Source organism: Heterodontus francisci, chromosome 2 (assembly GCF_036365525.1).
Source record: "Heterodontus francisci isolate sHetFra1 chromosome 2, sHetFra1.hap1, whole genome shotgun sequence".
Classification (NCBI taxonomy): domain Eukaryota; kingdom Metazoa; phylum Chordata; class Chondrichthyes; order Heterodontiformes; family Heterodontidae; genus Heterodontus; species Heterodontus francisci.
The window spans coordinates 134279929-134293404 of record NC_090372.1 but is presented as its reverse complement, the minus strand read 5'-3'; the positions used below and the strand labels follow the sequence as shown (position 1 = coordinate 134293404).

General features: G+C 42.1%; 1 protein-coding gene across 4 annotated transcripts in view; it reads right to left on the bottom strand.

Annotated features, from left to right (window-relative positions):
* Nucleotides 1-3000: 3000 nt before the first annotated feature.
* LOC137347091 (polycystin-1-like protein 1) overlaps nucleotides 3001-13476 on the bottom strand; it is a 433612-nt gene continuing 423136 nt past the window's right edge. For all 4 annotated transcript variants that reach the window (XM_068011179.1, XM_068011196.1, XM_068011185.1 and 1 more), the window contains 3 exons: nucleotides 10667-10828; nucleotides 10023-10171; nucleotides 3001-5027 (listed from right to left, as the gene is read on the bottom strand). In XM_068011179.1, coding sequence (XP_067867280.1) covers nucleotides 4250-5027; nucleotides 10023-10171; nucleotides 10667-10828 — 1089 coding nt within the window. In that variant the 3' untranslated portion in view covers nucleotides 3001-4249. The remainder of the gene's footprint in view (nucleotides 5028-10022; nucleotides 10172-10666; nucleotides 10829-13476) is intronic.

Sequence of the window (13476 nt, the reverse complement as noted above, 5' to 3'; positions counted from 1 at the left end):
TGGGGAACCTTATCAAACGCCTTACTGAAGTCCATGTATATGACATCTACAGCCCTTCCCTCATCAATCAACTTTGTCACTTCCTCAAAGAAATCTATTAAGTTTGTAAGACATGACCTTCCCTGCACAAAACCATGTTGCCTATCACTGATAAGCCCATTTTCTTCCAGATGGGAATAGATCCTATCCCTCAGTATCTTCTCCAGCAGCTTCCCTACCACTGACGTCAGGTTTACCGGTCTATAATTACCTGGATTATCCCTGCTACCCTTCTTAAACAAGGGGACAACATTAGCAATTCTCCAATCCTCCGGGACCTCACCCGTGTTTAAGGATGTTGCAAAGATATCTGTTAAGGCCCCAACTATTTCCTCTCTCGCTTCCCACAGTAACCTGGGATAGATTCCATCCGGACCTGGGGACTTGTCCACCTTAATGCCTTTTAGAATACCCAACACTTCCTCCCTCCTTATGCCGACTTGACCTAGAGTAATCAAACATCTGTCCCTAACCTCAACATCCGTCATGTCCCTCTCCTCGGTGAATACCGATGCAAAGTACTCGTTTAGAATCTCACCCATTTTCTCTGACTCCACGCATAACTTTCCTCCTTTGTCCTTGAGTGGGCCAATCCTTTCTCTAGTTACCCTCTTGCTCCTTATATATGAATAAAAGGCTTTGGGATTTTCCTTAACCCTGTTTGCTAAAGATATTTCATGACCCCTTTTAGCCCTCTTAATTCCTCGTTTCAGATTGTGCCTACAATCCCGATATTCTTTCAAAGCTTCGTCTTTCTTCAGCCGCCTAGACCTTATGTATGCTTCCTTTTTCCTCTTAGCTAGTCTCACAATTTCACCTGTCATCCATGGTTCCCTAATCTTGCCATTTCTACCCCTCATTTTCACAGGAACATGTCTCTCCTGCACGCTAATCAACCTCTCTTTAAAAGCCTCCCACATATCAAATGTGGATTTACCTTCAAACAGCTGCTCCCAATCTACATTCCCCAGCTCCTGCCGAATTTTGGTATAGTTGGCCTTCCCCCAATTTAGCACTCTTCCTTTAGGACCACTCTCGTCTTTGTCCATGAGTATTCTAAAACTTACGGAATTGTGATCACTGTTCCCAAAGTAGTCCCCTACTGAAACGTCAACCACCTGGCCCGGCTCATTTCCCAACACCAGGTCCAGTATGGCCCCTTCCCGAGTTGGACTATTTACATACTGCTCTAGAAAACCCTCCTGGATGCTCCTTACAAATTCTGCTCCATCTAAACCTCTAACATTAAGTGAATCCCAGTCAATGTTGGGAAAATTAAAATCTCCTATCACCACCACCCTGTTGCTCCTACAGCTGTCCATAATCTGTTTACATATTTGTACCTCTATCTCACGCTCGCTGTTGGGAGGCCTGTAGTACAGCCCCAACATTGTTACCGCACCCTTCCTATTTCTGAGTTCTGCCCATATTGCCTCACAGCTCGTGTCCTCCATAGTGCCTTCCTTCAGCACAGCTGTGATATCCTCTTTGACCAGTAATGCAACTCCTCCACCCCTTTTACCTCCCTCTCTATCCCGCCTGAAGCATCGGTATCCTGGGATATTTAGTTGCCAATCATGCCCTTCCCTTAACTAAGTCTCAGGAAAAGCAATAACATCATACTCCCAGGTACTAATCCAAGCCCTAAGTTCATCTGCCTTACCTACTACACTTCTTGCATTAAAAAAAATACACCTCAGACCACCAGTCCCTTTGCTTTCATCATCTGCTCCCTGCCTACTCTTTCCCTTAGTCACGCTGACTTCATTATCTAGTTCCTTACAGGCTTTAGTTACTACATCCTTACTCTCTACTGACCTCATTTGGTTCCCATCCCCCTGCCACATTAGTTTAAACCCTCCCCAACAGCGTTAGCAAAAGCACCCCCAAGGACATTGGTTCCAGTCCGGCCCAGGTGTAGACCGTCCAATTTGTAATAGTCCCACCTCCCCCAGAACCGGTCCCAATGTCCCAAAAATCTGAACCCCTCCCTCCTGCACCATCTCTCAAGCCACGCATTCATCCTGACTATTCTTTCATTTCTACTCTGACTATCATGTGGCACTGGTAGCAATCCAGAGATTACTACCTCTGAGGTCCACTGCCCACTGCCACGGAGCCTGACGCCGGTGGGGGGGGGATATTCAAGATCCCGACCCTATTATGGAAGTCTACTCTTTCTTGTGCTTTGCCACAATGAATGCCGAAAGAGATAAATAAATCCCATGAGCTTGATTATATTGCAGTAGTTTAAAACACAGTACGTGACGAGGCAACCCCAAACCAATTGGTTCGGTAGTCTTCATCTTGTGCATTTTATTTCTTAGATGGCAGTATGATGTGAAAGATCTATCACTAAAGAGAAATCAATGTTAAAATTTTTAAATTTATTTTTCCCACAGTTGTGACCTTCTAACAGAAGCAAAAATCATGAGCAGTGTAGAAGTTACATTTTCTCCCACTGAATATCAGTGTAACTGCAGACGCTCAACAAGCCCCAAATACTGCATGAATTCACTGGTATTATGATGATCGTATGTTTGTTTCCTATCCTAAAATGGATAAGCCCATGGTCACTCCAAAAAAATACAAAACAAAGCATTTTGAATATTTTACAATCCATTATATGCCAATAGTTTTACGTGCTTGTTTGGACACTTATTCAAGCAGTCAATTACATGCTAATTCAGTGATCTGCAGAGGGGGCAAAACATTACAATCACCATGTCTTGCAATGCATTGTTATTGTCACCAAGTCAAATTTTCGTGAGAATTTCTGCTTCCATTTACTTATACAATGACTATTTCTGTATTGTGTATCCAATGGCCTTTACAGAATTATTTAACTTACTTATACATTAAAATCACTTTTTTAAAATAAACTTAAGACTACATAAACAATGTAAACATTGTAAGAGCAAAGACATTTAAAACTGGAATGACAATTCTAATTAGCTGCTGTTAATATCATGGTTTGCTAGTGTAGAGGGTATTTGGATTTCCAATAATATGAAATACTAGCAGATCTCCTTACTTGCATTATTTTTTTTTTGAAGTTCAGGATATAGAGGGCAATAGTTGAAAAGTCCTGCAGGAATGCAGATAGGTAGGAGATAGGTAAATTGGCCATTATAACTTGTCACTAGTGTAGGTAGGTGGTAGGGCAATATAGGGACAGGTGGGGATGTTTGGTAGGAATATGGGATTAGTGTAGGATTAGTATAAATGGGTGGTTGATGGTCGGCACAGACTCGGTGGGCCGAAGGGCCTGTTTCAGTGCTGTATCTCTAATCTAAAATCTAATCTAATCTAAAAACTATATCTAACTCTTTCTTGAAGATAAATTGCAGTTAGTGCAGGTAGCTGCATTGGAGTGTGGGAACTCTGGTTTCAGGGTTGGCAGCACTTCGGGTGGGGGTAGAGATATTGCTAGGCATGGAGCACTAACAAGAAAATCCCAAGTAATCGTGATAGGAATTTTATTGAGGGTGGGTCACCTGTGGGGAACGATATCAGTGCCTTTCATGGAATGAGTAAATAGGAGTGCTGACATGTGACAGGAGGTATGGATTTTGGGGCAAGAGAGAGAAAGTAGTGGTATAAGGAGGAAGTGGAAAAGTGATGGGGGGGATGGGGAAGGTAAAGTATGGGTCAGTGCTGTGCTAAGTTAGCATGCAAGAGCAGAAAGATGAAGAAAGCACAGGCACTCAGGTGGGAGCGAGTGTGCAGGGAAGGGACAGTTCTTCTCTTCCCTCCAGTTTGGAAAAAGTAGAAGTGTTACAGATAGTAATTGTGACTCTTAATGGAAGCAGGTCCTATACACAAGATTTGTATTATAGGTAGATATGACAGATAGCATGCTTCTGAATTTAAGAATAATGAACATAAGAAAGAGGAGCAGGAGTGCATGGGGTAGTTGAACATGAAGTAAATCCAAATTCTCATTTTTGAAGTTAGGTTTTGTACTTCGGTTTACATCAGCAAATACTTTAATCTTGTGAGGATTGCAAAATCATTTCCATGTTAGAATTAGTTTTAAGTTATCTTTTTTCCCATGAGCACTCAATAATCTAATGTACTTCACATTCTTCATTAAACATGAAGATAATCAGTTTTCCAAGTGTAAAAAATAGGAATTTATTTGAGAACTCAAAGAATAATTAATACAACATAGACAAAGAATCTTTCCATTTCATTAAGAACCATTCAGTTACCAGCATTGTTTTATTGCTCCTGGAAGGTCTGGCACATCCACATTTTCATTCTGTTCACCATTACCCTCTGAAAGTAGGATTGAATTTTCAGGTTTTTCTGGTAGATTAACAAGTTTGTTTTCACTCTCCACTTGTTTCTGTGGCACTTTTTCTTGTTGCATTTTGTCTGGAGAGTATTGCCTGGAGCTTGATTTTATAAGAGGGATTCCAAGGCTCTGGGTTGAAGGATCAAAAGTAGCTTGCTCAGAAATCTTAAGTGTTTCAACTGCCAGTTCCTTGGGGTTATAAAGGATCTGAATCACTGTGGTGTGGGATCGCTTAAGCTGTTTACGGTTCTTACCAGATGTGCTGGCTGAGGAGCAGCGCTGCTGACCAGTCACTCTACTCTCAAGCATCCGTGTCTGTGCTGCCTGCTTCTCTGGACATTTAATTCCACACAATACATGGGGCAATGTGTCTCCTAGTTTTGCAAGATTATAATGCTCAGCACTCAAAATGTCCACTGACTGTGGAGAATCATTGTGTGTGGAAATACTGTAAGAGTCTGAAATGAAATTACAAAATGTTTCAGGTGGATCTGAAGCACGACAAGGCACAATCTTTATAACACTGCCATTCGGGAATGAAAAGTCATTCTGTGGCGTACAAGAATTAGCCTCAACACTTTTTTGAGGCTGGCTGGGCGTGTGGCCACTTTGAGCACTCTCAGATGTTCCATACACATTTTCTTGGCAGATCTGAAGTTGACGGAGGGTTTCTAACTCGAGCTTGGACCTAAAATGAGAAGTAGTAAACAAATGCAATGACTACAGAAAAATACTACTCAAAAATTACTGGCATTGAAATTCAGTTGATGCTCTCCAATACTGACCCTGCTGAAATTTGCAAGGTTAGTGACAGTGCACATCATCTGCATGAGACCAAGGGGAAAATTGACACTCAATGCACTTCTTCAGTGTTCAGCTTCTCTAAGCCAGTAGAAAACTGTCTGGCCAGCTTCCCATGGCGAGGGGAGGGGGGAGGGGGGAGTGGGGGATGGGGCATTGAGAGGGATGTTAGGGGAGGTGGTGGGGAGGGGACGTAAGTTGCCAAGGCTTCCATCTGACAATGGTCATGCCTCGACCCAGGCCCTAAACAAAGGGGACTCATCCATTATTTTTTGTTGTATCTTCCTCTTCAGGGGCTGGGATTGGGGGGCAGGCGTTTGTCTTTTGGGTCAGGACCCCTGAGGCTGGGGTCCTGAACCCAAACTGTGTCAGGAGTAGTCACTTAGCATTGACTTTCCCTGAATTGGGCAATTAGTGGCCAGAGGGCGTGCTTGTCATCCAATTAAGGATGGTGGGCAGGCTCTCGAAGCTGGAGGATGAATAGGATGCCTTCCAGCATGGAACAAGCCTGTAAGGGAGAGAGAAAATTCCAGTCAGCCTCTGATAATTAGCCTTAATTGGCCTACAACTTACCTTAATTAACTGTCTGCCACTTGCGGGCGGGTAGCCCTTCCACCCCTGATCTTGCCTCCAGGAAAATGGCCCGGGAGCAGAAAAGTGCCGGCAAACTGGCACGCCAGCCAACGGTAGGAAATTACGCACCTGCCTGCCTCTGTTCTCACACCCATATCGGGGTGAAAATTAAGCCTTTGGTGTCAAGCCAGGATCCAACTGATGGGACCCATTTGTACCCTTGTAGGAACTGATATGCCTTACCTCTGTCCATTTACTGGCTTCAAATGACTGAGCACTGACAGAGGTTCAAAGAACAGGAACTCCCTACTTGGGCAGGAATGTTTTGCTTTCTGTATGACTAACTACTACAGTGAGCAGTGTTTTTATCCAAAATTGTATTGGGAGATCTTCCCGAGCATGAGTTACCAGGGTACAAATTCGACTTGGGTGGTGGCACAAAATGAGCGGTATCGGATCGGTGGCCCATTATACGTAATGCCTGATAATCCATTCCACTACATTAAATGAAATTAAATACCAGGTGCTGTAAATAATGGTCGGCCAATCTGGTGATCTCATTGAAACATACAAGATTTTCAAGGGGCTTGACAGGATTGACACTGAGAGATTGTTTCCTCTGGCTGAAGAATCGAAGATGGGAGCACAGTCTCAGGGTTGATCATTTAGGACTGAGATGTTGAGAAACTTTTTCACTCAGTGGGTTGTGAATCTTTGGAATTCTCAACCCCAGTGAGTTGTGGCTGCTCCATCATTGGGTATATACAAGGCTGAGAGAGATAGATATTTAGTCTCTCAGAGAATCAAAGGATATGGGGAGCGGGTGGGAAAGTGGAGTTAAGGCAGAAGATGAACCATGATTGTATTGAATGGCAAAGTAGGTTCGAGGGGCCGTATGGTCTACTCCTGCTACTACTTCTTATTTTTTGAAAACATTAGATCGCAAAAATAAAGCGAATATGGTGGATGTTGTATGTATGGATTTTCAGAGCATATTTGATAATGTGCTATGTAAGAGAATGAAACGCGTCAAATTGAAATAACTATGGCTAGAGACCAGAAAGCAGAGAGTAGGAGTAAATAGTGTTTTTTTTCAGTTAAATAAAAGATTTGCATTTATATAGCGCCTTTCACACCACTGGATGACTCAAAGTGGTTTACAGCTAATGCAGTATTTTTGAAGTGTCGTATACTGAAGTGTACTGTTAATGTAAGAAATATAATGTAGGCTGGCAGACATGGTTAGTGGTGGTAGGGTTCAGTGCTGGAACATCGTAACCTGGAGTTTCCATTCAGTTGGGCTGGTATTTTCGTTGCAATTCACCCAAAATTGACAAAACCAACACAAAACATTATGGAATTTTAAGTGCAAATTACATACAGCACAAATTGAATTTCCACAATCTTTTGCACTAGTTGAGAAAACACCACACGAGAAAACGGCACCGTCCACAAAACTGGCCACAACCTGGAGATCAAATTAATCACCATAGAGAGTTTCTACAAATTGTTTTCATTTGTAGGCATTTGAGGAGGCTCTAAATATTAAGCTGGTTGTTTTGGACACTATTGGGCACCTTTTAAAAGCTTTTGATTTTTTAATAAATTTACTAAGGAGCTGACTACTGTACACCAAACTAGCATTTGTTCTGTAAAAATGTTCTCTTAAAATCAGGTTACTCACAGATGGTGGACTAAACATACTGATTAAAATGCTTTTTTTTTGTTACATTTTCATATGTATTAATCAAACTGCACTGAATTACCGCTCTTAAAAAATAAAGAAATTTTCCTGAAGCAAAAACACTAACCAAAAAAACTGCATTTTGAAATGTTACCGGATTGCACTGATTCATTGCAGATTTTGCATTTGTTGATATGCAAATTAGTTTGAGCAGAAACTTGAGGGAAAAAAATTCTTAAAACTAGCCCAAGTTTGGGCACAATTTATGCCCAGATCATCGATTGAGCCCAAAGTGGAAACTCGAGCCCCTTTTGTTTTGCCCCATGTGTTATGACCAGGTGAGCGGGGTCTAGGGGTTCCCTCTCAGCCTGTACCTGGTTTAACTGTAACAGGGTTTAATTTTTCAAAAAACACCGTGTTTTAGCTCCCCCTTAGTGAATCCTTGTTCACTGCTTTCCAATTGGAAGGCAAAGAAATCAATTCAGACAGGTTTTCTTAGATTTTAAACAAGAAAGGTAGAAATTTATTAATGTTAAACTCTAATCCGGTTACCAACTACGAATGTGCGATGCGACCACGCTAGCATGCATACGCGATAAAGACAAACGCAGATAGAGACAGAAAAGTAGAAAAAAACAAAGGGGAAAAGTTTGAGGCAATAGATGGGTTTCTATTTTACTGTCCTTTGGGTTTGCTGTGATGTCATTGGTTGCCAGTCAGACTTGCAATTCGTTGGGGCCCAGTGCACGCTTCAACTTGTTTCGAGGTTGGAGTCTTTTCTCTCTTGAGGTTTACATGTCTTCCATAGGTCCAGTGGCTTGGAAGAAAGTGAGCGAGAGAGAGAGGCCTCCTTTTTCCAGGTTCCAGTTCAAACAGCCTTCTCCCTTTCTCTGTGGCACAATTCAAAAAACCCCAGGTTGCCCAGCAGGTTAGTCATGTTACTTGCTGGTTTGACCACTTTTGTGGATTCTGCCATCTTAGCAGTCATCCTGGAATGTGCTTCCTTACACCTTCAATATCTGGTGATCAAAATCCATTTGGATTAATTGGAGTAGGGAATAGTCCTTTGTCTCCACCATCAGCGTCTCTTAGTATGCAAATGTTTTTCCAGCCAAGTGTCTGGTGATTTTTTTAACATGTCCTTTCTTCACTCCAGCAACAGTTTAAAATCAATGTTCATATGACAAAATTAATATGCCTCATTCTTGGCAGATGGGGGTCCACATGATACATGGCATTGATATTTATTGACAGTACAAATTGGAGAGAATAACAAATTGAAGAATGCAGGAGGAAATGGGATGTTGAAATGGATAGGCAGCTGACAGATATAGTCAATGCAGAGAAATGTGAAGCAATACATTTTGGGGAGAAAACAGCAAAAAGGAGCACTGATGGGTAAGATTGTGGAACAGAAGAGAGAGTAGAGAAACAGAAGTGACAGTGGAGAAACAGTAGAGATCCATGTGTATAGATACATAGATCTGTAAAGCAGGTAGAAAGGACCATAAAGCAGCCTTTCCCTAAACATTTAAAGTCCAAGGGAGCACTTTTTATTCAAAGAAATAAATCCATGGCCTCAGCCAGTAGTATAGTTTTCAGGGTTCTGCATCTTCAAAGTGGCTCTTCGATTATTCTGAAGTTGAAGACCCCTCTCCTCATGCATCTCCACTATGGAGCTGCTGGAAAACTCATTGGGGAAGAAATTTGTCTGCATAGCATCACATCTAGCTGCACTAGGCAGACTTACATCAATTCCCTGGGGACAGGCACAGCCATGGGCCACTACCCACGCAGCTCATAGGGCACTCTTCATTGATATTATGGAAGAACAGGCGTGGCCCACAGTGCTGCCTGCCCCGATGAATCGACATAAGTCTGCGTTACACAAACAAATTTTTCCGCCAAAATGTCTTCCTTTTGTTGATATCGCCAGAGTGTCCTAGCAAAAAGCGAGTTCCAACCCAAAACTCTCCACGCAGGTATTGAAAACAACATGAGATAAAAAGCGGAAGTCAGTTATTGAGGTTGAGCCTTAACTTGGATAAGAGTGTATTAGAAAACCCAGAATCTCAGCTGACACCTGGCCTAACATTGGAATATCTGAAGAAGCTTTGCCAGCCCTTAACAAGCCAATTAGTGCATCAGAGTCCAGGGATGGGAATCGCTACATTGGGAGTTCCACATTTCTAGTCCTCAAGGGGGCACAGCGTAGGTTTGGTGGTAGTCCTCCTCCAACTGTGTCAATCAACACTGGAAGTGGGGACAGCCTGGCTTCTAGACCAGGACCATCACCTGGACCTCTGAAGAAAAGGTCAATTTAAAAATATATATATATTTCCATGTGGTACTGTAGCAAAGGGGGCTGCTGGGCACATCTTACATTTATTTTCTTGGGGGAACACCTTTCCTTCTTGGCAGTTCTTTAGCTGTGGCTGGTGGCCTTTATGGTGCACAGGCAGCCGGAATTCATTTCAAGGGACTTTTATTCCTGAATTCATCAACCTTGGCTGGGTCAATGGTGGAAGTTTTTGGTGGGCGTATCTCAGCACCTCTGTGGGGATGCATATGCCGCTTCCCCCCCCGCCTCCCCTCCCCACCCCACCTTATAATTAATAGCTTTACCGTAAAGTCTTGATATCTGTAATGTCTGGATCAGAACTGTGTTCTCTTCCCGGTATTAAAAGTTCATAAAACTGCAGGTTATTTCTGAATAGTTCTTCTTCAAGCTTGTAAATTTTATGCTCCAAATGATTTTCATGGAAAGTACGATTCTGTAACAGAAAATAATGATTAAATATTTCTGCACATTCTAAGGGATTAGCAAATATCATTGATGCCAATTTCTCATTTAACATGAGTGCACATTACACTGTGATGTTATAGAGTCATAGAGATTAGATGTGATCTAATGTAAATTTGTCGTCTGCCTGAAAGGCATGTAGATGGCCTGCTCCCCACTGCTTAGTTAGTGCTGCTCATCTCAGTCACCCTGCGATCCATAACTCAGGTCAACTTGCTCCCTTTCTCCCTTCTATGGTATGACGGAGGAATCAGAGAAACCACCCTTTGTTTCCCACACTCCTTGGCACATGAAATTGAAATACCAACACACATATTGCTGAAATCCTTCTGAATTATTTTAGATAAACTAAAAACGAAGGCATAATTAAAGTTGGACATCAGAAACTAAGACCAATGGGGGGCAACTCAAAATGAGCACAAGAGGCATCATACTTTCATTAATACTCAAGTATTAGTAATCTAACCTCAGATCGCTGGTTGTAGTAATGGCCAGGACCCGATCCATAAGAGGTCTCCTCCAGAAAATGTGGTTTTGCTGGGAGAGAGTGATGAAGACTGTTTGAGAGTGCATTGAGCCGGAACAATAACTCATCCATCAAGTTTTCAAACTCATCCAAGTAAAGGTTCTGTTAGAACACAAACAATGTATTAAATGCTTGTATTCCGGGGTTACATTCTCTCTATTCTCTTACTATTTACCTGGTCTTCCCGGGTCACACAAGTAAAGCCTTTAAAATTGTAATAAATTTTTTCAAATCCTTCCATAGCCTTAATCTAATTTTCTTCTTCAATCTTCTCAGGCCCTATGTCCCAGCAAACACACTTTGTTTCAATAACTCTAGACTACTTTTCACCCATTTCCTCTACGATACTATTTCTTACAAAACCTCTTGCGGCTGATACCTCTTTCACCTTCAAAAGTCTCCGCAAAATTTACCTCCGAGTGTGTTTGGTCACCTCTCCTAATAGTTCTAAATTGTTTTTCCATTGACGCTTCCCCATGTCACTTGGCTGAGACAAGCGACTCAATAGAGTGGTCGGTAATGGGTGCAAAGCCACATCCTATCAGCCAAATTATTGCTCCAACTCACTACTCTACAATTAACTAAATGTTATAGATCTAAACTATTGATAACCTTTTCAATGAAACAATGTATTCCAGGCAAAGTATTACTTCACAAACAAAACTCAACATTTGTTAATCCATACTTTTGTTCAAAAACTTGGTGCTCCTAGAAAATGTTTGAATATGGCAGCATTGACCATTTAGAAAAATGGTTTGAAGCCAGAGGACACAGATTTAAGGTGACTGGCAAAGGAAACCAGGGCCGACACGAGGAAAGACATCTTTATGCACCAAGTTGATCTGAAAGGGCAGTGGATGTTGGGTTTTATGATCAGACAACTGTTTTATGTCCTGTCTTCACAGAATCGTTACTGTGCAGAAGGAGGCCATTCAGCCCCTGGTGTCCGCACTGGCTCTCTGAAAGAGCAACTCCCTCAGTTCCATTCCCCTGCCTTCTCCGCTTAACCCTGCACATTCTTCCCTGCCATATAACTGTCTAATTCCCTTTTGAATGCTTCAATCGAACCTGCCTCCACCACGTTCTCAGGCAGTGCTTTCCAGACCTTAACCACTCGCTGCATGAAAAAGTTTTTCCTCATGTCACTTTTGCTTCTCTTCCCAAATAATTTAAATCTGTGCCCTTTCGTTCTCAATCCTTTCACGAGTGGGAACAGTTTCTCTCTATCGACTCTGTCCAGACCCCTCATGATTTTGAATACCTCTATCAAATCACCTCTCAGCCTTCTCTTCTCCAAGGAAAACAGTCCTAACTTCTCCAATCTATCTTCATAACTGAAATTCACCTTTCTTGTGAATCTTTTCTGTACTCTCTCCAATGCCTTCACATCTTTCCAAAAATGCAGCGCCCAGAACTGGACGCAATGCTCCAGCTGAGGCTAAAGTAATCTTATACAAGTTCAACCTAACTTCCTCGCTCTTGTCTTCTATGCCTCTATTAATAAAGCCCAGGATACTGTATGCTTTACTAACCACTCTCTCAACCGGTCCTGCCACCTTCAATGACTTATGCATATATACACCCAGGTCCCTCTGCTCCTGCACCCCCTTTAGAATTGTACCCTTTATTTCATATTGTCTCTCCATGTCTTCCTACCAAAATGATTCACTTCACATTTCTCTGCATTGAACTTCATCTGATACCTGTCTTCCCATTCCACCAACTTGTCTATGTCCTTTTGAAGTTCTACACTACCCTCCTCACAGTTCACAATACTTCCAAGTTTTGTATCATCTGCAAACTTTTAAATTGTGCCCTGTCGACCAAGGTCTAGGTTATTAATATATATCAGGAAAAGCAAGGGTCCCAACCCTGATCCCTGGGGAACTCCACTGCAATCTTTCCTTCAGCCCAAAAAAATCCATTCAGCATGACTCTTTGTTTCCTGTCACTCATTTCATATCCATGTTGCTACCGTCCCTTTTATTCCATGAGCTGCAAGTTTGCTCGCAAGTCTGTTGTGTGGAATTGTATCAACGCCTTTTGAAAGTCCATGTACACCGCATCAACAGCATTGCCCTCAACAACCCTCTCTGTTACGTCCTCAAAAAACTCCAGCAAGTTAAACACAATTTTCCCTTAAGAAATTTATGTTGGCTTTCCTTAATTAACTCACATTTGTCCGTGTGACTATTAATTTTGTTCCGAATTATTTTTCTAGACGTTTTCCCACCACCAAAGTTGAACTGACTGGCCTGTAGTTGCTGGGCTTATCTTTACACCTTTTTTTGAACAAGGGTGTACTGTTTGCAATTCTGCAGTCCTCTGGCACCACCTGAGTCTCAGGAAGACTGAAAAATTATGGCTAGTGCCTCTGCAATTTCCACTCTCACTTCTCTTAGTATCCTTGGATGGATCTCATTTCGTCCTGGTGCTTTATCCACTTCAAGTACAGACAGCCTATCTAATACTTCCTCTTTATCAATTTTAAACCCCTCTAGTATCTGACTTACCTCCTCTTTCAACATTACCAAGGAAGAAGATGCAACTCAGGCAAAGACAGATGCAAAGTACTCATTTAATACCTCAGCTATGCCCTCTGCCTCCATGTGTAAATCCCCTTTCTGGTCCCTAATCGGCCCCACTCCTCCTTTTACTATTTATATACCTATAGAAAACTTTGGGATTTCCTTTAATGCTAGCTGCTAGTTTCTTTTCATGCTCTCTCTTTGCTTCTCTTATTTGTTTTT